This window comes from Pagrus major, chromosome 23, assembly GCF_040436345.1.
Source record: "Pagrus major chromosome 23, Pma_NU_1.0".
NCBI lineage: Eukaryota > Metazoa > Chordata > Actinopteri > Spariformes > Sparidae > Pagrus > Pagrus major.
This window is the reverse complement of record NC_133237.1, coordinates 22,909,951-22,937,854: the sequence shown is the minus strand read 5'-3', so window position 1 is coordinate 22,937,854 and position 27,904 is coordinate 22,909,951. Positions and strand designations below refer to the sequence as shown.

At 41.2% G+C, this 27,904-nt stretch overlaps 2 protein-coding genes across 4 annotated transcripts; one reads left to right on the top strand and one right to left on the bottom strand.

Moving 5' to 3' along the window:
- The first annotated feature begins 27 nt into the window (after window positions 1-27).
- Window positions 28-27,244, top strand: dock6 (dedicator of cytokinesis 6). Of its 3 annotated transcripts, XM_073495311.1 has the most exons (50): window positions 28-177; window positions 2,307-2,394; window positions 3,363-3,541; window positions 3,763-3,831; window positions 3,983-4,109; window positions 4,575-4,787; window positions 5,965-6,050; window positions 6,166-6,232; window positions 6,463-6,612; window positions 6,838-6,918; window positions 7,236-7,392; window positions 7,539-7,669; window positions 8,213-8,306; window positions 8,443-8,605; window positions 11,315-11,432; window positions 12,470-12,540; window positions 12,650-12,788; window positions 12,910-13,011; window positions 13,117-13,203; window positions 13,463-13,694; window positions 14,295-14,459; window positions 14,562-14,734; window positions 15,407-15,508; window positions 15,890-15,976; window positions 16,441-16,536; window positions 16,663-16,803; window positions 17,124-17,237; window positions 17,354-17,524; window positions 17,637-17,776; window positions 17,939-18,108; window positions 18,235-18,386; window positions 18,681-18,863; window positions 19,148-19,274; window positions 19,395-19,479; window positions 19,669-19,765; window positions 19,892-20,026; window positions 20,609-20,761; window positions 20,922-21,080; window positions 21,173-21,273; window positions 21,361-21,553; window positions 21,949-22,092; window positions 22,235-22,366; window positions 22,491-22,505; window positions 23,241-23,366; window positions 23,455-23,544; window positions 23,635-23,871; window positions 24,393-24,536; window positions 24,714-24,820; window positions 24,916-25,089; window positions 25,863-27,244. In XM_073495311.1, the coding sequence occupies exons 1-50, from the start codon at window positions 128-130 to the stop codon at window positions 25,903-25,905; spliced, it is 6,360 nt and encodes a 2,119-aa protein (XP_073351412.1). In that variant the 5' UTR covers window positions 28-127; the 3' UTR covers window positions 25,906-27,244. The 3 variants fall into 3 exon arrangements, with proteins under 3 accessions (XP_073351412.1, XP_073351414.1, XP_073351413.1); XM_073495313.1 differs by lacking the exon at window positions 15,407-15,508; XM_073495312.1 differs by lacking the exon at window positions 15,890-15,976.
- Window positions 8,790-10,625, bottom strand: angptl8 (angiopoietin like 8). The gene is made up of 4 exons (XM_073494340.1): window positions 10,180-10,625; window positions 9,508-9,657; window positions 9,296-9,406; window positions 8,790-9,217 (listed from the first exon to the last, which is right to left on the bottom strand). The coding sequence occupies exons 1-4, from the start codon at window positions 10,471-10,473 to the stop codon at window positions 9,206-9,208; spliced, it is 567 nt and encodes a 188-aa protein (XP_073350441.1). The 5' UTR covers window positions 10,474-10,625; the 3' UTR covers window positions 8,790-9,205.
- Window positions 27,245-27,904: the final 660 nt, after the last annotated feature.

Below are 27,904 nucleotides of genomic sequence, written 5' to 3'. Positions count from 1 at the left end.
CGGCGTGGAGAAGGAAGCGGTCTGAGAGTCCGCATCCCCGCACAAGACGGGACAGCCGAGGCACGGGAGGAGGAGGGGAGTGCTTTCAGTTTGACTTCGAAGAGCTTCTTTTACATGGGGATAAGAAATGACATCCACAGCGAGCGAGAGGAGGGCGTTTGCTCATAAAATCAACCGGTGAGACTGTAGCAGAAGTTATTGTTTATCGGCCACAGTGCGCCAGAGTGACCTGCTGGACACACGGCACATATAGCCAGTATGCTAGGATTTGTAAGGTGTCACTGCCCGTAAACCGGTTAATATAAACACAACTGTGCCGTCCTCGAACGAAACAAACGCGTATTAAAAGCGGTTTTCATTCTCATGAATGGTTTCTGACACTTTGAAGAGTTTATTATCTGCTCTGTGTGCGTTATCGTAGCATCGGACGAGCATTGTCATCAACAATGATTGAGCTACTTAAGCGTAAAATTGCCAAGATGAGCGCTAATCTCATCACGATAACCATGTGGGAGTATTAAAATGTAGTAACATGTAAATATATAGTTGTATATATCTCGACAAAATGGTACCAAATGACAGTCGCTAAGATGTTTTGTTCTTGTGTCGTGTGAACGCCTCGCAGCATAATAGTAGCAACTTGTTTCCACATGTTGTAAACTGGTTTTCCCTCTTCATAATAAGGTATAGGCTGCATGTGTTGTTATGCCAAATAAATATTGATCAGACTCCAAGATAATTAACAAAGACATGTCATATGTCTGTCAGCAGGCTCTTTGAATAGCATGCTTTAACAACACTGGTGTGTGGACGCATTTGCAGCCTAGTGCCTCCCTGTTTGCAACAGTAGATCTTTTTTTTTTACAAATAGGGCTCTTCAAAACCTTAATTTTATCCAGGGTGTCGCTTTTCCCTGGCTTCACGGTTAATTTCATCAAGAAACAGCTGAGCCTTGCAATACCAGATAGCCTCACCAGATGCCTGTAAGGAAACAAACAGGATGACAGATTCTTATCCTGCAAGTGAACATTTTCTCATCCTAGTGAAACCCTTGCTGAAGTCATCTCTGTACAGTGGTTATTATAAACATTGGACCAGGCTCCATCACAAGCTGGACTTATTTTTGAATAATGTATTACACTAATGGTAGCCCGCTACTTTATATGCCTGTTGATCGTCAGTAACATATCCTGTATAGATATTAGCTTCATCGAACAGTCTCTGCAGTCGCTGCATTCCCCAAGTCCTGTCTGTCCAAGTATGACCCAGACCATTGTTTAGTGCCGGATGCAGGAAAGGGTGGGAAGTGGTGTTCTGGTTATTGCCCTTGCAGTCGATAGCTTTCCTTTTTCCTGTTTTAAATTGAGGTGTGCAGAGCTGCAAAAACTGTTTCTACGTCTTTTGAGGATATAGTTCTCATAGGATTTGAACATACAGAAACGCCAGATTTCAAAGAAGGCTATGTCATCAGCAGGAAGTTTAAAAAGTCTGTCTACGTCTTGGAGATGGGAGTAGAGGTCATAGGTTTTCCTTCTGCCTTACAGTCTGTGTGTATTGATGGAATGAAAGCACCAACCATAGCTATGTAATCATGAGGACCATAGTTTGGGAATTGTTGAAGCCTTTGCAGCTGTGTATATGAGAGAACCAGACATTATGTGGTTCTAGAGGAGCAGCTGCTTGCTGTCTTTGTGAAAGGATTGTGTTTTTTCTTGCTTTGTCTCTCTGTAAGCCTCCCATTTGCCGTTAGTCCATAAAGGCTAGGGACAGAGCTCTGGCTCTGTGCCTGCTCCCCTGAGCCAGCTCGCCACCTCTCTGTGAGATCCGCTTGAGTCCCTAGTCGGAACAGCTGCTGTCCTTTAGTATCGCTACTAGTAGCAGAAGCTGGAAAGTCCTTGATAGGAAGCAGATCGTGTAGGACGTGTCTCTGAAACTTGGAAGTTAAGCCTTTCAAGCGCAGATGGACTTGACACTTTCCTAATAAAGTTTGAACACAGAATCTGAAAAAATTTAAATGAGCATCACGGTGAAGGAAGAATTTAAAATGTTTTTTGCTTATGTAGATTTCTCTATTAATGTAGGATTATTCATTTGGGACTAGTTTCTTTAGTAGGGGTTTCAATTCAGGGGTCCCTACTTCAGTGAAATATGCAAACATAATATTATGATATGAATGCATCCACCCACATCTGTCACTTTATATTGTATTTATTTTTGAAAGGTTTTTTACTGCTTGTTTTCATGACTATACAAGTGTGCTCCTGTTCTCTGTTTGACTAGCTAACAAACCTTTTTCTTTTGCTCAGGACTGTAGCTGCAGAGGTCAGAAAACAAGTGTCCAGAGACTATGGCTCTCCTCAACTGACCAAGAAACGAGGAGGAGCACACCACCCTGTGAGTCACCCTGTGTTTAACCTGCTGAAGTCTGAGGCGAGCAGGTTTAAAAGCTCCAATTATTGAGGTCAGAAGTTGAGGGTGTAACTTTGTGAATAAGGCTTGAGACGTAATTAGATTCAAGGAATGCAGATGACTGTAGTTTTAGTTAATGTTGACAGCAGTCGTGAAGCGAGGTAGTTTAGAGTAAGTGGTAGTTATGGCTGTGTTTTGGAAAATGTCTGTCATGTCTTGTCATGTTACAATGATGACGGTGGAGTGTTTAATTAGTAAGCAGATATTTACCAATACTCTATGGACTGTAAACAGAACAGAAACCCCTGAGAAAGCAGACACAGGTTGGAATACAGAGACTTACTGCAGTCTTGAGGTGTTCTCATAAGAGCAAAAGAGACGAGCAACCACTGGCTTATATTAATATTGCTGAGACTATTTATGGCAATATGACTTATATAAAAGTTAACTGGTTTTCCAAACAGAAAGTGAATGCTAGCAATAGTGGCTGTTGTAGACTCTTGTTTGGCTATAACATAAATAAGGGCAAGGGGAAAAATGGAGAACTGAAAACCAATTGTTCTCAGCTGACCACACCATTTAAATACAAAAATAGTCCTATTATTTGTGTTCGTGCAATGTTCACAACAGGTTGCTGTCAAATAATTACATTTTTAACACTGAGTTTAGCAAGAAATGCCCATAAACTTTTATTAATTGCTTGACGCTAACAACAAGGCCACTAATAAAAAAAGACTAATATTGTTTTTACATCACAATCTTTTGTTTAATTATGATCCATTTCCTGTGTTGTGTATCATAAATAAATGTCAAGTATCCTGTATCGGCCTGTCCTAATGGCATCCTGTCTCTTCTCTCTACTGCACCTTGTAAGTCCTGCTGATCAGATTAGGATGCGTCATCAAGGCCATGTCATGGTTATTGGTACATAATAGTCTAATGTTGATTGACAGTTGCCCCTGACGGAGGTGGTTGAGCCAGTGGATTTTGAGGAGTATGTGAGCAGTCACGCTCCTGGGGTGGAGCCTGGCCCCCTCAGGCAGCTGATGGAGTTCCCCCAGGATGACCTGGAGCTCCTCCACCAGGACAAAGAGTGCATTACACTGGAGCCCCCACTGCCTGAGGAGGAGGAGTGAGTCCAGCTGCTAATGGCTTACACAACGCTCGTACTGTAACACACACACATTCCTCTATGGTCTTTACACTACCATAGTAACACTGAAGGATTAATATACTGTAATGGACAACAAACATCACTACAGATAGGAACAAAGCCTGTCTCTCTGTGACACTGAATGAGCACACTTCTAACAAGCCTGCTTTGCTCAATTATTAATGTGTTTTTCTGTGTAGCTCACTGGATCCCAGAGTGAGAGATGCCTTGGCAGTCTACACAGATGACTGGCTCGTCATTCAAAGAAAGTAAGTGCTGTCAGTTGTGGTACCAGTTGAGTTAGCCCACAGTACGTGTTTCATCCATTGTTTAATAATGTGCACCACTTTTCCCTGTTCACTGTTCACATGATTGACAGTTACATTATTACCAGTACAATTTTTTTCTTTTATCCTGTAGATATCAGCGATACAGCACCACATTCACCCCTCACAACTCTGAGCGTCAGAGGGAAAGGCAACGTGGGCTGGTCAAACAGACCTTTGAACTGGACGAGGCTGCTGCTGCTGAGCGCCAGGATGACCAGGTAGCTAGCCGATGATGGTGTTCAAAGGGCTCGTTATCTTAAACACTGAGTGACCATTCAGTCATTTTGGCTTCATTTAACAAATTTTATTGATCTACTGTACACACAGTGTTGCCAGCAGTACAAGCTTTGAAGATTTATCATATCTGATACCTGGACAAAGAGAAGGAGAGAATGGCCAGCTAATGAAACTTGTGTCTCATTATGATGGGAAAGGCAGTATGAGTTGTATTCTGCTCAGCAAGTTGATCGTATGGGGAATGAGTAATGCATTATCCATTATCCATTACACAGTCTGTGTATGAATCATATTGAATGGTAATAAGGTAATGGGATCTGTAGAGTATTGTTCTCCTTATCCTTCTAAAACATCTGCAGTGAGCACTTAAAAGCGACATCTTTGTCTGGAAGGGAAAGAAAAGAACACATGATGTCACCTCACCGTCTCACTCCTGTATGCTACAGGATGACGCAAAGCGGCGGTCAGTTAGCATCGATGAGACTCCTCGGGGAAGCTGGGCCTGCAGTATCTTTGACCTGAAGAACTCCTCCCCAGATGCTCTCCTGCCGTCTGTCTTGGAACATACAGCTGCAGAGGACATGGACCGCCGCAATACTGAGGCACGCCTACAGGGACGCCACACTGACCTGATGGGCCTGTACCCTCCCCCTGATGAGGTTTGTCTGAAACCGTCCTGTTTCTGTCTCTGTTGGGGAACAGGCTAGGTGAAAGTGAAAAACTTTTGACTTTATCAGCTAACCAGTTTTCAGGAAGAAACCCTGAAAAATAAGTGTTTTACAACATAAACCCATGCGCATGTATGTTTTTTATTAAAGAAGCACAGGCAGTGATGCATTTAGCAGCATCAATTGTGGTTTGAGACCAGTCCAGTAATAACTTAGTAGTTTCTGTTTGCAGAAGTAACCGCAATGGTTGACCTAGAGCTGCTCAGGACATGTAAGAGCAAATCTTTATCAGTGAATCTACAGAGTGAACACACTATACTGACACTAACCATTGTCACTGATCCAATCATTAACATGTAGCAGCTTGAGCTCCTCACTGGTGACTGAGAGCAGCGCTTTTAGCTCAGCTGTGACTCACAGTACATTATTTCCTCGTTAAAAACAAATTAAAGAACATCTTTAAATTGCTTCATTTGTTCAGCCAACAGTCCAAAACCCAAAGACCCTTCATTTAATATCATAAATGGCAAAGAAAAGCAGCATGTTTGACATTTTTGCTTGAAAAATGACTGAAATTTATCAATTATCAAAATAGTTGGCAATTCATTTTCTTTTGATTGAATAATCAAGTAATTGACTAATGGTTGCAGTAGACCCTTACTGAACTTCACGGTCAAATAAACATTATTCATTTGCGCACTTATTGACGATCCCACTGAAGTACCTAGGATTGATTTCTATGTCTAAGCTTGACAAAGTAAAGAGTGCAATTTGTGGAAATTTGCAGAAAATCTAAAGAAAAGGAGTTTATAGCCACGGCCAGACAGAATGATTGCAACTTAATCCTGGAGACCACTACTTAAAACAGCAATCAGCTGAACTCTGTTGGGAATACTGGTGAATGTAGTTGCCATTTGTTCAGCTCCAGAGTAACATTGTTCAGTGTTCCCATCAAGTGAATGTGCATAATGTCTGCAAACCCTGCCACTTCTAGAGAACTGTTTGCTTTTCTTTCCTCTGTGTTCTCCTTTACTTGCTCCATCCTTCTTTCTTTATAACTGTAGTGTGTACACGCTGTCGCTCTCTGTGCTGCTGTGTTGCCATGACATCTGTGTAAATGTTATGCTGGTGTGTGTGTTGTACATGGCTTTCGTTGTCTGTGTGGCAGGATGAAGCAGTGGAGAGATGCTCTGCCATTGAAGTTCCCAAAGAACACTGTGGCCAGAGGATCATGGTCAAGTGTCTGTCTCTGAAGTGAGTCCCATTTGGAATATAACAGCTGACATTTATATCTTCATGCTCTGACTCATTATTAGAATTACAGGGGAAACTCTCAGTACTCTACAACTATACTTTGTATGTTTTTCAGGTTTGAAATAGAAATCGAGCCAATATTTGGAACACTTGCCCTGTATGACGTCAAGGAAAAGAAAAAGGTATTTTTTTTGTCCCAGTAGATGACTTTCACTCTGTAAAACCAGTTATGTAATGCTGAGCTCATCCTTGACAAATCAAATTTCCTTTGTCTCAAAAAGGTCTAAGTGGTCTTGCGGTTTAGATCACTGAGACAAAACTGAATTAAAATCCCTTGACGTGCATTTCCATTATCATCTTTCCTTCCCCTCCCTCTGCTGTTTCCCGCTTATCTCAATCTTCCCTCCAACAGATTTCGGAGAATTTCTACTTCGACCTGAACTCGGATCAGATGAAAGGGCTGCTGAAACCCCACATACCTCACACAGCCATTTCCACACTTGCCCGTTCTGCCATTTTCTCCATCACATACCCTTCCGCTGATATCTTCTTGGTCATTAAGGTACTGAAAAAATCCCCTTCTACACAGAAGATTCTGACTTAAATTAAACAACATGAAATATTTATGACTTCGTCTCATATAGAAATTCACCTGCCCTTTTTTATTTGGCATTTTACATGCTACTTTAATTTAATTTGAACACAAAATGTAAATCAAGTTAAAATTTTAGTATACAATTTAAAAAATGCTTTCATGTTTTAACGATAGTATGTCCATGCATTTCAGCTTGAGAAAGTCCTTCAACAAGGAGACATAGGAGAATGCTGTGAACCCTACATGGTCATGAAAGAGTCAGATTCCTCAAAGGTAATGCACCCAAAATTGTGTTTGCAATGCTCAGGGCTGGCAGCAATCATGCACATTTACTGTCTAGTCATAAGTATTACTCAATTCTGTCTGGACAGCTGTAATATTGACTATCCTCTTTGGCAGATCCACTCTGTTGGCCGCTGCAGAGTACTTTATTTTATTTGACAGGGACAGTGCATATTAATACAATTTCTGAAAATATGCCAGTGATCACCAGAAAAGTTCATTTTCATCTGTCGTCCTGATACTTGAAGTCTTTCTTTGTCTTTTTTATCTCTTTTATTATATCTTGTCTACATTTTGTCCCGTCTCAGCACAAGGAAAAGCTGGAGAAGCTTCGTCAGCAGGCCGAGCAGTCATGTAGTCGTCTTGGACATTTTCGCATGCCTTTTGCCTGGACGGCCATTCACCTTCTTAACATCGTCAGCAGTGTGGGAGGTCTGGATCGGTCGGACCCTGACTCTGACTCTGGTACTGCTGCCTTTAAACACGTCCACAATTTTCTACACTGTCTCATGCACAGGGCTATTTATAATGATAAAAATAACATAAGTATGTAATCAAGTAACAGTCATGCACATGCCTCTCTAATGTGAAATGATTTTCCTTCCTGACAGAGCGAAAAGGTCATGGGACGTGGAATGAGAGAAAGAAAAAGGGGTTTGAGCGGATGAGTATAGGGGATGACATGTGTAACTTTGCAACTTTCCGCCCAGCAACTTTGACCGTCACCAACTTCTTCAAACAGGTGAATCATTTAGTGGTTAATGTTACTGTCACCACATTACAAATCATTTTATTGATATACCTGAATATTGTCGCTGTAAACGGCAAAAGGCGAGGAACCAAGTTGGTAAAATAATTTCACAACGAAACAAGTCCAGATTTCAGTTTTGACTTAAATCATGTTATTACATAAGTATGAAAACTACTTTCCCCATTATCCTGGGATCAAAAGTGAAAAAGGCCTCTTTTAACAGCAGATAGATATCTTTAAAAGAGGATGGACACTTGCTATCATAGAATGAAGTGCAGGAATTGGTTATCAGAAAACTTTAAATTAAAGTTTAAAAGTTTTTAAGTAACTTCTGACTTTAAAATGTTTTCTTTGTTTGTGTGATAAGATCAAATGAAGTTTGTAACCTGCAGTTTCCTTCAAAACTAAATCTGCACAAATGCTTCACCATCAAATATTTTTAGTAGTAGGTAACTTTTTAGTACTGTACTGACGATGTCATTGAGATTTTGGGATCCCAATACAAACTCTGCTTTTCTGTTTGTGGCTATGAAGGAGGGCGACAGACTGAGTGATGAGGACCTTTACAAGTATCTGGCAGATATGCGCAGACCGTCCTCTGTTTTGCGACGCCTGAGGCCCGTTACAGGTAGATTTGATATGCCAACAAAATCAAGATTTCATATAAAATTGTCTGAATTCATGTATAAAAATTAGTGGCGGATTAATGATCAGTGTTTTTTTTTCTGTCTTGCTGTGTATTCATCACTTATTTTGTCCCTCAGCCCAGTTGAAGATTGACATCTCTCCAGCGCCGGACTCCCCTCATTACTGTCTGTCACCAGAGCTGCTACATGTGAAGCCTTACCCAGACCTGCGTGTTCGCCCAACCAAAGAGGTGCTGGAGTTCCCTGCTCGCTACGTGTACACTCCACACACCACCTACAGGTGAGTGTTCACCAATCACAGACACATACACACATACTGTTTACACAATCTGTGTAAGTTGACCTATCAAAACAGATGTACGTACATTCACCCCTTCATTCCATGGCTTAGTGTGTTTGTTTGGATATTGATTTTCTTTCTGCCTTAACTTTAGTCCGTAGTTTTCAGAAAAGAGGACAGCAGGTTCTGGTTTTTAAGGTGAAACACATTTTTATTGATAGTGTTTTGTCAAATATATAAATACAACTACAAGCTATTACCTTTAGGGTTTTTTTTCTATCTTTGTATTGACAAATAACACAAGATACTGTTTGGTGAAAAAAACATCCATAAATGAACAACTATATTTGAATGATTCATTTTAAACACAAAGTTTACAAAATCAAGATAAATAAAAGACGTAATATACTTTACATAAGAAATAGATAAGGGCCAACAACAAGGACAATATCACAAGATTACAAACAAAAAATAGTTTCTGGCCATACAATAGACCTATAGCATACATAGCAGGAAGGGAGTGCAGTTGGGATCTGTATGGACTTGTCACTTTCAGAGCTGTGTAGACTGGGAGACCTCAGTGGAGGCTATGCCATAGCTTCACTCTGGAATCTGGAAATAAAAAGGTGAATTTAATTGATGAAAAACTATAAAAATGTTCAAAACAATTGTTGTGAACAAGTCACTCACTATCTTCTGCAGTTTGGAGAGCTGATCACCATGAGTGTCAATATTCTCCTTTTGGAACCGGATAAAATGCCTTAAACCTTGCAAGACATCAGAGTGCTCCTTTGCTCTCTCCTAAAAACAGGAGTAAAGATTAAGTAAATGTTTACTATACGTCCATAAATCAGTCACTGGTATTTAAATACGTAGAGTTGACGTTTTCAGCGTTCTCTTACCTGCAGCTCTTTGATGCTGGTGGGTACAGAGTCGTTGAGATACGCCTCCAACTTCTTCACTTTTGTCTTCAGCTCCACCTCTTCCTGCTCCATGCCGGTCAGCCGGTCTTTCGTCTTCTTGGTCTGAGCCTGTTGCTCGGCCATCTGGGCCTGTCAAAAGAGCATCTGCCCATATTATCCTCTTCCCCAACAACAGTTCCAGTGCAGCTGGCAGCTGCCTGCTCCACAGTGTAACGTGCAGCCCTCTAATGACACACTCACTCTCTTATCTCAGATAAAAGAGTTAGATTTATCCATAAACATCAGGGAAATAAATGAAAGTATCACATGGTGATTATGAGACTTATATAAAAGATAAATGATGGGCCCATTCATGTTACATAAGGGTAGACATAGTATAGACATTGATGTGTTGTTTAAAATCAGCAAGGAGCTGCATTGTTATGTCTGTTCAGCAGTTGTTTCTCTTGAGAGCTGAGAAACACAAAGGTTTAATCTGATGGGGATTTTGGATCCTTGACATACTGCCTCTTTCCTCCTCTGCTCCTGCATGTTACGTCTTTTAGATCTGCTGTTTGATTGTAATTCTCAGGGGTTATCTCTCTTGTGATTTTACAGCCATTCAACAGCACACAGGGAATCTTTTGTTTACATATCTCTGTATTTTCTTACCTGTAGCAGCTGTATATCTTCTTTTATCTGTTTCTCCACCTCTGCAGCCTGCTCAGTCTGCATCCCCAGCTCTTGGAGAGTCCCCTCATGGCTTATCAAAGTCTGGCTGATTTTAGCTATCTTTGCCTCAGTGGTTTCATAAACAAGGTTAAGGGATTCACTGAGCTGTATGACACCAAACATGAGCACGCTGACTTCCTCCTGTGGGGCAGCCTTGGTCTTCCTGAGCAGGCCTGCATGGACTCTTAACCCCCCAGCCAAAAAAAGCAGACACAGGCCCAAGATCATCTTCATTATACTAGTCGCTCACAGACTCACTGTAGTCCAGTTGTCTGTTTCACTCAGTTGTTCAAAAGTTTTTCTTTTCTTTTCCAGCAATTTAGTTAAGGAGGAAGTTTTTTTTGATATAAAACCTATAAGTCTGTCTCAGCTGTGCCGAAGTTGGCATCATCAGAATATCCAGTGGATTATGAATTTGGATGGTGGTCTGTCCAACTTATATTGGATGTGCACATGCAATACTATGGTAAAACATTAGCTCATCTGTGGATCGATCACAGGTCTTGTCCGTGGCCTTAGTCTCAGTGACCTTGCCTTGAAGTTTAACCCCTGAGATACTTATTGGGTCACAAATACACGGAACATGCATAACATGCATGTAGCACTCATGAGTTTGATGGAGAAAATGTATGAGCAGTATCACAATATGTGCTGTTAATGTTATTTAATGTTATTTTAACACATGAGATTTTGTGGTGTGGCCTTGCCTCCTGACGAGAGGATAAAATCAGCGGTTTCAAAATATGAACAAATGTAACCTTTAATGTTTGCCTTGGACAGGAGTGAAGGTGACTTTCAACTAGCAAATCCAATACTGGGTCACACTCCTCCCATGTGCACACATGCAACTCTTTATCTTTTCCTTTTTCTGAGAATAAGAATATAATATGCTGTGTTGTAGGTTGGTTGTAGGTGTGAAATTGTTGACAACATAATGAACTGAAACCGGGGTGTGAATGTGCCTTCCTATGACTAGTATAGGAAGTACAATTAACCAACAAGCAATGTTCCTTTAAGTCCTTCATAGTTTTGTGTCCTTGTTAACCTTCTCTGCCTTTCATCATTCTGTCTTTAGGAACTTGCTCTACATTTACCCACAAAGTCTGAACTTCAGCAGTCGTCAGGGCTCAGTGAGGAACATTGCCGTGAAGGTTCAGTTCATGGCAGGAGAGGACCCCAGTCAAGCTTTGCCGGTGAGTCACAGTTAAGGATAATCCAGTGACGTGATTTTGATGTTGTCAGGAAAATGGAATTCCAGTCACAAAGAACAGCTTGAGGCAGTGAAACTTGATACAATGTCTTCTTGGAAGAGTGAAGATCTTTAAAGGGATGTTTTTTTTAGCACAGAGGGAAGGAAAGTTTAGTTACATTTGGTGGGCTAATGCAAATCTTTTGTGATATAGCTTTTTTACTTTTGTTTACTGAATAGCAAATGGTTGATGCACACTATGCAGTACTGGAGTAAGTAATACTCCACCCAAAATCTATGTTTTAGGTATCAAACACTTACCCGTTGGTTACTTGGAAAGTTCAAATTTGATGTTTGCAGAAGAAGGCTGTGGTCAAATGATTGTGTCAAATCAAGGCAAATAATGTACCAAAACATCCATAGACACTTCTAAAAACCACTCCTCTTAAACAATCCACTTGTTGTCTGTTGTCCACATGCTTAGTATTTTCAAAACACTCAATTCTGCCTAAATAATGTTCAGTACACTGCTCGGGTCTTGCAGAGTTTTCACAACTACCTTACAAGTCAACCAATCTGAAGTAGTAGAAATCTTAATTTTACCTGTGAAAATAACATAAGAAGTAAGAAAATAGCCCTATTTAGTACCTATTAGGTTTCTTGGAAGAGTTTGATTAAGGAAAATGATTCATGATTGCTAAAAAATATTTTACTATTACTTCTGTTTTGACCTACACTGTGCAGAATGATCTAAGTGTGGAGTTTGACACTAGAAGGCTGCCTGTCCAATAGATCTCATTTTAATAAATCTAGTTTTTTGTGGGAAAACCATATCAAACAAAATAATTTTTCTGATTTCTGGAGGAGATCTTAAAGTCTGAAAATAGCATGTTTGGCTGTCAGAACTTTTACAACTCAAATCAGATACAAACAACAACATTTTTTGTTAATGATTGACAAGACCATGCTGATAGTGATCATGTCATACGAGTTCCTCTTATTGTTCACTGAATAACTATTTACTCTCTGCTGTTTGACCAGGTCATCTTTGGGAAGTCAAGTTGTGCTGAGTTCATGAATGAGGCGTACACTCCTGTCATCTACCACAACAAGTAAGGCCCAATCACCTGTTAACCCTCACTGTTGACCTCCAACTGGAGTCTGTCCAACTGTCTTCTTTGGTGTCTTCCTTACACGTTGTGTTTAACTCTTGCTCAAAAGGTCTCCTGAGTTCTATGAGGAGATGAAGATGAAGATTCCCGCCAATCTTACAGACAACCACCATCTGCTTTTCACCTTCTACCACATCAGCTGCCAGCCAAAACAGAATACTCCTCTGGAGAGCCCTGTGGGCTACACTGTGAGTACACACCTTCAGCTGGCCCACATTTACTTCTCCCACCCACACACTTTCTTGTTTGATAGTTCCTTCTGTTGTCTTGCCATCGTTGAGAGATCGCGTGTCTGTCTTATGCCTGCAGTGGATCCCTCTGATGCAGCATGGCCGACTGCGCACCGGCTCCTTCAGTTTGCCTGTCTCAGTGGAGAAGCCTCCACCGAGCTACTCTGTGCTCACCCCTGACGTAAGTGTGTTTAAAGACATTGTGTGACTATCAGTTCGCCTGCCATTACCTGCTCCTTTGTGACGTGACTGAGTGTTAAATGGGTGAGATGTCACTCTGTTGCAGGTTCAGCTTCCAGGCATGAAGTGGGTGGATAATCACAAAGGGGTGTTCAATGTCGAAGTGACAGCGGCCTCCTCGGTTCACACTCAGGTACACAAATATGCTTTTATACTATATTATAAAAGGTCTATACTATTTTTTAAAAGCCTCAATGGACTAAGCGTAACTGAAATTGTAATTAATTATTCCTGATTGCATCTTTTGTTAATGTAAATGCCCATTCAGTGTATACATGTAATAGCACAACAGAATGAAACTTGTCTCAACACTCATTTAGATTTTCACTCATATCAAAAACTTTTATTGCAATATTGCTGCTATTTAATATTTATTTTGTTCGTGCCTATAGGACCCCCACCTAGACAAGTTCTTCACTCTAGTGTATGTTCTGGAGGAGTACTCCTTCCCCTTCCGCCTGAAGGACGTCATCATTACCGAGGCAAATATGGAGGGCGAGCTGAAGGCCAGCATGGCTGCACTGAGGGGGGCTCTGCTGGATACCTGTGTCAGGTTCCTGCACCAGCTGCTCAACAAGCTCATTCAGCTCATCGTCTACCCACCGGTCATTGCAGGCCAAATTGGTGAGTGAGTTCTGAAGGACAGCTACTTTACACTGATGCTACTTCTGGAGATTTGAAGTGCACTTCTGGGAACAAGGCTGACATGTTAATTCTAATGTGATTACTTGTTACTGTTTACTGAAACTTTTTGCTGCTATTTTCTTACACATACATTGTAGATTCTTATATTTTATTGTTTATCTTAATGTTAGGAAAAGGCTGTCTTTATCCGTCGTGCTTGTGCGCTTTATTTCTTTCACTGTGGGATAGTGAGAAACGTCTTTTCGATTCCTCTGTATGTCTGGTACATGTGGAGAAATTGACATGAAAGTAAACTTGAACTTGAACTTGAAACTGTTCTTGATAATTTAGGCAACAAAACTTTTTTATTTTCAGTATGTATCTTACTGAACATCTAAGTCCATTGCTTTTATCTTTAGTGACACACAAAGACAGGACAGCAGATATGCTAGGTGCTAATATAATACATAATATAGAAACACATCAAATTGTGTTAATGTTTTGAAATGGACAAGTATTGTGAAGAATTTGTGTGATAATTTTCCAGCCATAGTTTTAAGTTTTTGCTTCTTGCTGCTCTAACTCTTAATTTATCTACAGTGAACCTGGGCCGGACCGCCTTTGAAGCTATGGCTTTATTGGTCAACCAGATCCACAAGAACCTGGAAGGGAACCAGGACCAACATGGTCGCAACAATCTGTTGGCCTCCTACATCCACTACTGCTTCCGCCTGCCAACTGCCGAACCTGCAGTTCCCCCTGCAGGTGAGTCCCAAGTCTGTATTTGAGAAGCGGGCCTGGACACATGGCTGTTTAGTTACTAATATCTCTCTTGTGACACTTCTGTTCGTCCTTCTCTGTGAGTAGCTGGCTCGCAGTCCTATGAGATGCCCATGCAGTACGCCACCATATCGAGAGCAACAGCCCGGCCGAGCAGCCTGCACCTGTCCCGCTCCAAGAGTATCAGCAACTCCAACCCAGACCTGGCCAGCTCACCAGTTTCTCCTGATGAAGAGGTGCAGCGGATCATAGGGAGCAAGGTGAGTCGTGCTGTTGTTAGTGTGTGTAGAAGATTTTGAAAGTCATGAAATCAGTTCAGTACTTAATATTCACTTCTTGCAATGATGCAGTTTCTCTGTTGTCTTCTTATGAGAAATCTGCACCAATGCATTTGCTCTAATTTGTGTTGTTGTTTAATTTGGATATTTATTTCATTTGCAAACTGTCTCAGGTTTTATTTTGTCAAGCATTAAAGTCTTAAATAATGAATGTCATTATGCTTTACTTCTATCCTCACTAGATATAAATGGCACAAAATGATCAAGGTTTTTATGCTTCCCCTTGTGTCATATTCTGTTTATCAAGAATCAGGCTGTTATTTTGTTGTTGTGACCTTTGCAGCAGATTCAATAAGCTCAGGTGGACTGCCGTCAGTTATTGATGCCGCTTATGTCAACAATGCAATTATGCTTTGTGCTTCTGTCCCCTGTGTTAAGAATGGTTCCTCCAGCCTGTCCTTTGTTTTCCTATCTTTTGCCTTCTTTGCAGATCAAGCTTCACTTTTCTACACTCCTTGTCCCTCACTCCTCCCAGTTTTATCCTTAAAATAATATCTCGTGTGGTAATTACCTTCCCTTTACTCACTGTGCCCTTGCCTCTTGCCACACTGTGTGTGTACATGTTTTGTGTGTGTCTCTGGTGGCTTATGGCAGGGCATTGACCGCTCCCATTCCTGGGTAAACTCTGCTTATGCCCCCGGGGGCTCCAGATCTGTGCTACGCCGGAACCCCAACTCCAGCTGTGAGCTCAAGCAGGTGCCAAATCCCTCCTCCTCCTACTCCTCCTCCTCCTCCTCACCTGCACCACCTCCATCCTGAACCATCTCTGATTAACTCTCTTCGGCCATTTCCTACCTTCATTCTCAGAGGTTGTATCTCTGTCTGACTCTCCCTCTGCCTGCCATGTCCTACCTGTCACACCTTTTTATCCATGACTACCACTTGTCTGTCTTTCACAATTCATCCACTCACTGCCACATCTGTTGCAGTCATAATCTCTGCCTGCCGTTCGTCAGATTTCTTACCAGCCTTGCACTCATCATGAGTGTTCTCTGGCCACCCATCCATTTCCATTCACCCATTTTCACATCACTTTGTCCTCATCTCTGTGTTCACCTCACCGTCACTCCATGTCAGGCAAACGACCGCAGCTGCAATCGCATGTCTGCCTTCCTGGACAGCGTGGCCTTGTTTTCAGTTCCCACAAGGCAGATTGCCAAGAAGGTAAAACCAACACCTTCTGTAACAAAATGTAAAAAAAAAACCTCATACCTCCTCATAACAAACTAACTTGTTTGATGTCCTAACAGTCATCATCATTCACTGTCATTAACATTCATCACATTCATGATATCTTAACAGTTGTGTTTTTTGAAGTTGAAGTGTCTGGGTTTTGTCTGCAGATCTCAAGACTAAATCTGTGGCAGAAGCACTGATTCATGTGTCAAATGTATTTTTACTTTCTAATAAATCATCACTTGATAAATCTTTTTAATAATGCTAATTTTTTAGGTCGATCCAAATACCTATCAAACAATTTTACTTTGGTATCTTTACAAACCACAGTTACAGTTCACGTTATATCTTATGAAAATAAACTTACCCCACTTCAATCTTAGTAACTCATCTTGTTTCTACTTCGCGTTCCTCGTGTAAGCTCAAATTTTGCTCTGTTGGTTCATATGTAGCTGCTCCATGAGGAGCTGGCCTTGCAGTGGGTAGTCAGCACCAGCACAGTGAGGGAAGCAGCGCTGCAGCAGGCCTGGTTTTTCTTCCAGCTTATGGTGAGTATGCCTTTATTAATTTTCCACCACTTTATAAAAAAGAAAATACAAAAAAAACTAGCCTCAAAACACACATACAGCATTGTCCTTAAGTGACTGTTTGTTCTTAATTGCTGTTTCTTCTAGACAAAGAGCATGGCACACCACTTATTCCTGACCTCGAAATCGGATGTTCCTAGGCGCCAGCGTTTCCCGGACCGCTTTGTGGACGACATTGCTGCACTTGTGTGTGCCATCAGTGCAGACATTGCTGGTCGATACCACAAGGTACACAACCCGCAAAGCCACACTAGGAGCAATACAAGACATTAATTGCTTGAAGTCCAAGTATTGACTGATAAAAGTTGGCTAGACTGGCAGTTGTTTTGAAATGTCGTCAAATAGAAAGTTGTTTTATCTCTTACCCATTGCATGATGATTCTTTGTATTCATCATTTAGAAACCCATGTTAAGTGACCAGAAAGTCACAATGTTTGTTTTTCCTTTGATATCATGTCTTCCCTTTTATCTAATCGTATGTACTCCCTCTCTTGCTCATTCCCTTCCTTTTGAATCTCTCTCCCTCTCTCTCTCTCTCTCTCTCTCAGGATGTGGAGCTTGTGGAGAGGTTAAACAGCAGTCTGGCATTCTTCCTGAATGACCTGCTGTCTCTCATGGACCGGGGCTTTGTGTTCAACCTCATCCGCTCCTACTACAAACAGGTGCCTATTGCTCCCCTCCCCTCTTTCCTTTAATATCAAACACTTTAAATCCTAGTGCTCCCACGCATATTTTAAAACTGTTTTTTCTGTCTCAAACATATTGTTGCGTTAAACAGATTGCCAACAAGTTTCACACAGCGCAGAACCAGAGCTCTCTGAATGCCCTGAGGATGGACTTCACTCGTATAATCTGCAGCCACGAGCACTACGTCACCCTCAACCTGCCATGCTCCACTCTCAGCCCTCCAGCCTCTCCGTCCCCCTCCACCTCCTCCACCACCTCACAGGTACTGGAGCAGGCTGGGAAATTGAATATGACTGATATACAATGCTCATATATTGTTTTTATATTCTTCTATCCTAATATCTTCAACCTCATATCTGTTGTTTTATCCTCAGGGTTCAGCATTTTCCAGTATGGTGCAAGACCAGGGTGTGGCCACCATGTTTGAGCTCTCCGTCCCTTTTCGCCAGCAGCACTTCCTGTCTGGCCTGCTGCTTGCTGAGCTCTCTCTCATCCTTGATCCTGATGGAGAAGGGTAAGCTTGTAATAGTTAATATATAAGAATCAGGACTGACATTCAGTTTCCCCATAGGGTTCAGCAGACTTTAAAATGAAACCCAGTAGAGCATAAAGTACATGTGCACATTGAAAAACCCAACAATTGTACTAATACATTTTATTTATTTTTTACCCTCAGTGTTTTCTTCCTTCATAAAAAGGCCATTAGTGCCGTTCACTCCCTGCTGTGCAGCCATGATGCAGACCCTCGCTACACTGACCCTCAGGTCAGAGCCCACGTTGCTAAGCTCTACCTGCCCCTCATCCCCATCGTCATGGAGACACTGCAACAGCTCCACGACTTTTCTGGTCAGCATATGCAGCCCACTAATATTGTTATAGTGATCCCCCTCCTACACACATTTATTTGATTTGCAGAATGTCTTTGTTTCCAGCATTATTGCACCTGAGAGAGCTTTTCTTACTTCTTTGTAGACTCCTCGCCTGCTCGGGTCCGCCATGCCTCAGCCCACGCCGACGATGCTGACCCAGACAGCGGCAGCACTATCAGTCAGTCTGTTGCCATGGCGATTGCCGGCTCCCCCTTACCGCATGCCAAAGCCAACCCTTTCGCACTGCCCACAGTGGTGAGTGATAGAGGCAGGGGTCAGGCTGTTCCCCCAGGCCCTACATACTGACAGGTCACAGATCTGCCTCTGTGTGGGAGGCTGCTGCCTCAGTTTGACAGACGATCACTCTGCCCTTTCTCTAACTCCACACAAACACATTTCCATGTTGTTTTTCTTTTCTGAAGTACAACTGCTCCTCTTAGCCTGTAGGTGGCTCTCTGTCCATTTCTATTATAACTCTCTGTAAACAGCCATTTTGTACTGAAGCATATTAAAAAACTGCCACTGAGTTTGTGTGTTTGTCTTCACCAGGCTGGGCGCCAGTCCAGCTCTCTGTCTGCTGAGTGCAGCAGGACTCTGCTGGTGAGTTTCCTTTGGGTGCTGAAGAATGCAGATGCTGCTCTCCTGGAGCGCTGGGTGTCTGATTTGTCTGTACAGCAAATCAACCGCCTGCTGGATCTGCTGCATCTCTGTGTCTCCTGCTTTGAGTACAAGGTATAGTAACCAAGCATTGTCACTGCTCCTAGGCTTTCATCACTCATACACCTGAGAGGAGTCAAAACCAATTAACATATGCTTAATCTGGGCACGCCAGAGCTACAGTACATCATTACAGATATGTCCATATTAAAACCGTTGTTTTACTTTGCTAAATTGTTGTGTATCTAATGCCTCAGTGACTTATTTTAGCTCCCTATCACTTCATTTTTGTAATCTTGTTTTCTCCTCATCTCTCTTGTCATTGTTTGTCTCTTTCCTGTGATTGATGGTTGTTTTAGGGGAAGAAGGCTCTTGAGAGGATCAACAGCCTGACATTCAAAAAGTCTCAGGACATGAAGGCCAGACTGGAGGAGGCTATTCTGGGCACCATTGGGGCTCGTCAGGAGATGGTTCGCCGCTGCAGAGGTAAGTAGCATGAGAGGAAAGCAATGTGTGTGTGTGTGTGTGTGTGTGCCAGTAGCTGTTTTTGTTAGAGGGGTTTATGAGTTTGTGTTCATGGAAACTGTAATTTGTTTACTCTTCCAGAAAGGAGTCCCTATGGCAGCCAGGAGAATGTTAGGTGGAGGAAGAACGTCACACACTGGAGACAAAATACAGACAGAGTCGACAAGTATGTTCTTTACTTAAATTATATCAGTGCCAGCTTAAAAACAGTCTTACCCGATGTATTTGCAAAGTACATAAAAGTATTCTAATCTTCTGGATACGAATTTAAATCATAAACTGGTTGATATGCTGTCTTTTGATCTTAATAGTGCTTAAATGTAATGCTGATGCTTATGAAAAACCCCTCTCACAGGACTAAAGCTGAGATGGAGCAGGAGTCCGTGGTGGATGGAAACTTAGCTACTGAGGCCTCTCTGATTGTACTGGACACACTGGAGATAATAGTCAAGGTAAAGCAATGAAGAGAAAGAAATACCATTTTCAATCTTTTGCCTTTTGCCAGCTGTTCACACACAGTACTCTGTATTTTATGTAGAATTATCTTGCTGTAATGTGTTGTGTGTGTCCTCTGTCAGACTGTGGTGGCATCAGAGCTAAAGGAAAGTGTTCTGGGTGGAGTGCTGAGAGTCCTCCTTCACAGCATGGCAGGCAACCAGAGCGCCCTCTTCCTGCAGCACTGCTTCACTACACAAAGAGCTCTGGTCTACAAGGTATTTATGTGAAATGTCTCTAAAACAGTTTTGTATTTGTTTATTTATTTTATTTACAATCAAATATTAATATACCCTGAAATATTTTTACAGTAAGTCAGCAAATGTAATTTTTCTCCTTGCTTTTTTTACACATTGACCTAATGACTCATTTTAACACCTTTTAGGGCAAACCAACAACAACATTATCTCATTCGTACGCTTACATTTTCTTGACTGTGTTTGTGGTTTTTGTTGTAAAAAGAGCTGGAATTTATAGAAATCACAAGTAAATCACACATCATCACATATATATAAATATATAAGTGTGAGTATATGTGTATATGTATACGTATGTATGTATATGGTGTATGTGGTATGTGTGTGTATATATATGTATATGTATATATATATATATGTATATATATATGTATGTGTATATATATCTATAAATATATATATATATATATATATATATATATATATATATATATATATATATATATATATATATATATATATATATATATATATATATATGTGTGTGTGTGTGTGTGTGTGTAACAAAGTGCACAAAGTGAGGGAGCTTGTTTGTGTGTATAGTTCCCAGAGATGCTGTTTGAAGAGGATACTGAGCTTTGTGCAGACCTGTGCCTGCGTCTTCTGCGTCACTGCAGCAGTAGTGTCGGTTCTGTCAGAAGTCACGCCTCTGCCTCTCTTTACCTGCTCATGAGGCAGAACTTTGAGATTGGAAATGTAAGTCTAGACACTGTTTTTGCATTGTAAATCAGTTGTATTTGTATGTTCTTGTCCCAATCAGGTAGTGTCCTGTATCTACAAGACATGTACATGATGTTTGAGGGATAGATTTTATGATTATGAATCACAATCTGTCCTAATTCTTCCCTTGGACCAGAACTTTGCTCGAGTAAAGATGCAGGTCACCATGTCCCTGTCATCACTGGTGGGAACCTCCCAAAACTTTAATGAGGAGCATCTTCGTCATTCACTCAAGACAATCCTGACATATGCCGAAGAGGATCTGGAGCTGCGTGACACGCCCTTCCCAGAGCAGGTATGTAACGACATTTTTCCAAAACCCTATCTGGAGCTGCTAGAAGGGATACGAATTTACTAAAGTGCTGTGTTGCACTTTTGAAACTTAAGGTCCAGGATCTGGTGTTCAACCTGCACATGATTCTCACTGACACTGTTAAGATGAAAGAGCATCAGCAGGATCCAGAGATGCTCATTGACCTCATGTACAGGTACAGTAGTCATCATTATTAAGGCCTGCATACAACAATAGAGTGCCACAAATCAAACCTCTGATATTATGTCTAATCTTTCTTCAGGATTGCAAAGGGCTACCAGAACTCCCCTGACCTGCGTCTGACGTGGCTCCAAAACATGGCAGGAAAACACTGTGAGAGAGGGAACCACGCTGAAGCTGCCCACTGTCTTGTCCACAGCGCAGCACTGGTTGCAGAATACCTCAACATGCTGGAGGACTGCCGCTACCTGCCAATTGGTTGTGTCACGTTCCAGGTCAGTGCATGCTGTTTAATTTGGTGACTCATTCTATTTTCAAACAATACATATGGGCAGCAGAATGAGGTAGGAGGTTGTCCCAAAACTGGAGCACCAAGACTCAAGCCCACGATTGATGAAAAAAGATTTTACACTGGAAAAAATGACACTTCAAAAATAAGTAAAAACGATAAATACAAGGCTTTTCAAAACGTTTTTACTTGGCAAGATATTCAAGATGCATTCTCTAAAAACAAGTCCCTATATCTCACTGAAATGTTACTTGTTACGTCATTGTGTCCTATGTTAAGTGTAATGAGCTATTTTGACTAGAAAATAGGAACATATACTTTTGAAGATTTTGAGCAGTGTATGTTTGTTCTGACTGACTGCTCCGTCTGTTTTTCCCTCAGAATATTTCATCCAACGTATTGGAGGAGTCAGCCGTATCCGATGACGTTCTGTCTCCAGAGGAGGAGGGGATTTGTGCTGGGAAGTACTTCAGCGAGTCTGGCCTAGTGGGCCTCCTGGAGCAAGCAGCTGCCTCTTTTAACATGGTACGACTCACATTCTCCAACCACATGGTGACAGACTGTATGTTAACACAGCACAGGGTTACAGCAGTTACCACGGCTGAAGGGATGTTATGTGATCGGGTGGTATGTGTAAAATTGCCTTTCCGTTATGCTGCGACTCCAGGCTGCCATGTACGAAGCCATAAATGAAGTGTACAAGATTCTGCTGCCCATCCATGAAGCCAACAGAGACTTCAAAAAGCTGGCTACTGTCCACGGGAAGCTGCAAGATGCCTTTAACAAAGTCTACAACCAAGTGAGTTTACAGTTTGACATCGGCAGAAATGAACTGTTCTGTTGCTGTTCCCTGAGGGAGTCATCCCAACGGGATCAATAAAGTGAAGTCTAAGTCTATCTTCTCTTTCTTTTCAACTTTCCAGAGTTCAGGATGGGAGGTAACAAGTTTATTTGTCATATTGAGTATATATTATAATTAAGATCAAACTAATTCAGAAAATCCTTTTATTTTATATTGACACAGTTTTCTTTATTCCCCACTGTTTGTTCTCTTCTCCCCTCCTGTATGAATGACATCTTACTGGTGAGTGATACAAAACTTGCTTTCACACTTTGACATAGTTGAGTCCAACCACTGTTACAAAACAGCAACATATTTTCCCTTTGTCCTTCACAGTCTCTTTGAACAAATCCTCAGTTACAAAATATTCTGTCAGCTTAATAGAGTAACAAGAGACCAGTCATTTCAGCCTTTTTATCTGTGTAGCCTTGTTGTGTTCTTCTTTTAAGAATAAAAGATAGAAACCAAGGAAGAAGACGAGGTGTAAAACCTGAAAAGATTTGAAGTAATGAGACCGCAAACTGCATAAAGCTCATTGACAGTAGAGGAATAGACTTCCAACTTTACTACATTAAAAATGTTTTATTTCTCATTTTTGCTCTGTTTACCTATTTCAACTATCCTTGGCTGCCAAAAGAGCAAATATGTATTGTTATATTGAATATAGGTCACATAATCTCTAAGTCAGTTGATTTTAATTTGCGCAACCTCTGCACTCTTAAACATGGTCTGCAGGTCCTTAAAAAGTCTGATATAATATATAAAATATGTCTGATACCTGTAGACATGCTGTTAAATCATCTCATCTTTTCATCCCTTCTCCAGTGTATAGAGAATGTTTGGGACCTACTTCCGGGTGGGTTTCTATGGTTGTCGCTTTGGAGACCTGGATGAACAAGAGTTTGTCTACAAGGAGCCATCGATCACCAAACTAGCTGAGATCTCCCACAGACTTGAGGCATGTTACCATGTCACGATACTAATAAAGGTGTCATCAGTGATTTATGAGCAACATATTTCTAAAGACTCATCTCTTTGGTGCACAGGAGTTCTACTCAGAGAGGTTTGGAGATGAAGCTGTTGAAATCATCAAGGACTCCAACCCAGTGGACAAAAACAAACTGGATCCCAACAAGGTGACATGATATGTGCATACATTATCTGACTAAAATATGTCGGTACAGATTTTGTATAAATGTACTGATGAATGTTTGTGTATGTTACAGGCCTACCTCCAGATTACCTACGTTGAACCATACTTCGACACATACGAGCTAAAGGAAAGAATCACCTACTTTGACAAGAACTACAACCTGCGTACCTTCATGTACTGTACTCCCTTCACTCTGGACGGCCGAGCCCACGGCGACCTCAACGAGCAGTACAAACGCAAAACCATCCTCACAACATCTCATGCCTTCCCTTACATCAAGACACGGATCAATGTTATCCACAAAGAGGAGGTGGGTGTCTGTTCTGCAGGTATTATTGGTCAGTTGGTATACGTAGAGCTTCAGACTAACTTTTTTCACCAGCATTTCATTGTGTTTTCACAATGTAGCATTATCAGGGGAAAAAATAGGGTGTGTCCCCCGTCAATAGTGTATTTACTGCGTCCTTTCAGATTTTAACGTGTCATATTTTTCATAGGTCTCATGCTGACTAGCCAGCCAGTGATTGCAGCTAGAACAGACACAATGTTTGTAGATAGGTCTGGCTAAGCAAGACTATAACTGTGGTAACAGCATGAGAAGATGAACTCCGTTGTAGTCAGGGCTCACTCCAGTTTGTCATTTGCTAAGCGATTACTCATACACAGAAAAATCCCCTTCGTCCCGGAGGCGTCCAACAGTAGATGTCAGATTGTCCCAAACACATGTACTATTCTACCTTAAATGACTTGACACAGTTAGTCTTAAGTCCTGGTTATATGAATTGAGCACATGGGTAATGTCAGCTAATTCTGTTATCTTTGGTTCTTCAGATCATTCTTGTCCCCATGGAGGTGGCCATTGAGGACATGCAGAAGAAGACTCAGGAGCTCGCCTTTGCCACAAACCAAGACCCTGCAGACTCCAAAATGCTGCAGATGGTGCTGCAAGGCAGTGTAGGCACCACTGTCAACCAGGTGTGTGTTAAGATACTTACAGCTGATGATTGATAACTGTAATGCATTTAAAGTGTCAAAGACCCACATCCCCCTGGAATACTAATCCCATCCTAATGGGGCTGAAAGTCTGGGTCAGTGTTTGAAGCAGTGACAGACATTCCTCAGCAGATATGTAACAGTTTCTCCCCCTCACAGGGCCCCCTTGAGGTGGCGCAGGTCTTTCTCTCCGACATTCCTGATGACCCAAAGCTGTTTCGGCATCACAACAAACTGCGCCTCTGCTTTAAAGACTTCACTAAGAGGTGATGACACACTCTGCAACCCAGACACAGACTGCTGTGTAACTAATAAAAACAAATCCCAACTCCCTGTGTCTCCGCTGCTCTTTTTCGTGCAGGTGTGAGGATGCCCTGAGGAAGAATAAAGCCCTGATTGGACCAGATCAGAAGGAGTACCACAGAGAACTGGAGAGGAACTACAATAAACTGAAAGAAGCTCTGGGTCCTCTCATCAACCGCAAGATCCCCCAGCTATACAGAACCCTGCCAGCTCAGACTACGCAAACACAGCGGTAACTTGAGACATTAAACACACACACACACACGCCTACGCACAGAAACACACAAAATGAGCTCATGCTGCTTCTCCAATACCGTCAAACCAGCACAAGAGTGACATAAAGCCAAACTTTATCATAGTCCAGGTCACAGGGCTCATACATTCTGTGTCTGTCACCAGTGATCACAGTGACACTTCTCAAAGATTTGAGTTTTCTTTATGAAAGAAAGATGCCGTTCTTAAAGTATTGTGGCCTGTTTGACTATGGAAACTATCACCATATGTTTTTTTGTTTTCATCTGCTTTTGGCATCAGCTCTGTTTTTGCATGTGAGGGTCTGAGGACTGCTGGTTCTTAATCGAAAACAGAGCTACAGTCAACAGCACCTGCCAGAGCGATGCTTTCACACTGAGGACAAATGTATATTGAAGAAGAAGTTGTTTCTTCTAGACTTACTGAACTTAATGTTAATAGATGTTTAAACTATTTACTTAGTCAAAATGAACTTAGTTATATTGCTCTGTAAGCAGATAATCAACACCTGAAAGTGTACACAAATTAGCACATATTTCATTTGATAATGCCTCATTTTCCTCATTTATTTATATTTCAACTGGCCAAATTTGTACCCTATTCACCTGCACTTGAAATGAATAACAGAAAACAATATTAAACTTCACCTACACACCTTAATTGATTTCACTGATTTTCAGATATATCTTTCAGTAAAATAAACTGAAACACTTGAAGTGTAACATTCTTTATCGTCTTGTTTTTCTCTCGCAGGAACTCCTACAGTAGGTCCAGTCTACGCAGAGTCGACTGTTGAGGCAAACTGGATAACAACACAGAAAATCAAGCTTTAGAAATTAGCTTCATCCCGTCTGTTCCCCCTCCCCCCAGTGTACTGCACACCAACTGTCACAGGCACACACGCACCGTCCTCTTCCTCGTCTAGCTCGTTATTTTACCCACCCACCCCCCTGGCCACCCAGTCATGCGATAATCCCCCACCACCACCACATAAATGCAAACACAGAGACACTTGTCACCTCTTCCCCAGCTGAACCATCTCCCCCGTCACCACCGCCACTCTCACACCTCTGTAGGAGAAAACGTTGGCTGTTTATACTGGAAGGTTATCTGCACTGTAAACATCCCCATCATTTGGAGTAAGGCTCTGACATGTCAGTGTTTTAAACCCAGCTTTCAGAAGTCGTCTGCTCACAGTAATCTCTGAGCTTGATCTGGTTTTAACCAAACTTTTTACAGGACCAGAGCTGCCAAACACATTTTATATCCAAATCATTTTGGGGGATTTAGCATCTAGCATTTGCTTTTAAAGAGGCTTTAGTTTTTCTGTTTTGTGTCGTGGCCTTACTGAATTTGTAAGAGATTTTTTCTAAACTATGCCTGGTAGTGGTCTCTGCCAGACCTGGTTATTAAATAGTCCCAGGGAGTTTTCTTTTGTTATCAACGGACCAAATAACTGACATTCCTCTTTCCTCAAGTTGTCACATTTATCTGCCTATCTCTCGTTATTAAGAATTCATTAAAGAGTGGAGGTGGGATCATTCACTCTGAGCTCAGTCCTCAGTCCAAGTCTGAGACCAGCAGGAATGAATGTTGTTGCAGTCTAAAAAGGAAATGGATTATTGTAGAGGGAAAAGGCAGGATGGGATGTTTAAATGTGTTTTTTAAACTGTGAAAATTTCTTGTAATGCACTGCAGTCACATCTGATGTTTATCACAGAAGCACTGCCCTCGGCCAGGCCATCTCCCTCACCCACACAAATATGTTCAAACTGTGACTTTAACTATCACCCTGCAGTACAGTCTGAGAACTGAATACATTTTGTCTGTGTGGTGTAAGGCAAGCTCTCTTTTGACTGTATTTGAATTGCTGTCAAAAAAGCACTCCAAATGTCTTATATGTGTCTAACACCCTGTTCATATACTCATTGTAGCTGTCTCCAACTACTGTTTCTATTATATTGCACTATTGTAAACAAACTGCAGCACATTAACACTGTAACTACTTAAATATCTGAGCTTCTGTTAATTTACAAGCTGGAAACTCTTTTTTACCAATTAGATAAACATTTTTTTTATTTTATTTATTTACACTGTCTTTTTTTACTGCCTTCTATTAAATTTCTCTTGGTACATCTCTGGTCAGCTTTTATTTGTCAGAGAGCTGAAGAATAATCACTTTATTCACTGCAATACATTTATCAAACTGTTCTGTGGCGACAAAAACACTTTAGGGTTTTCACACTGTAAAGTAGTTGGTTTAATGTCTCTAATCTGTCAATTTATTATTGTACTATTATTATAATAGGGGTTTTTTGGCAGGGTTAAAAGTTTAATTTCTTGCTTTTTGTGATCAGTTGTTTATTGTATATTTAAACACACGGAACAAAAACAAACACAAATATTAGACCATACAGTACATAGCATTACTCAAAACAGGAAGTACAAAAATAGCCTAATAAAGTTTAAAGTAAAATCATCAATTATCTTCACACTGCTAGTAACGTTAGTTAGTTATTCTGTGCTGTCTGCCGGTGAAATAGTTCATGTCTGTGGAAAAAAAACATACACATATTCACTTTACACTCCAGAATACAGGATTACGTCACTGATTGTCAATTCTGGTCCAGTAAGTCCTTTTTTATTGTGACTTTCTGTCTTTGTAATCAAAAACTTTAACCAGGAGCACCTCTCAGAGCTTTTCCTACTCTAGCTTTTGATAGACATTAAAACATACAACTTACAAGACAAAGCAAAGATGTATTTGATCCAGATGTCTTCCTGACCTTTTTTTT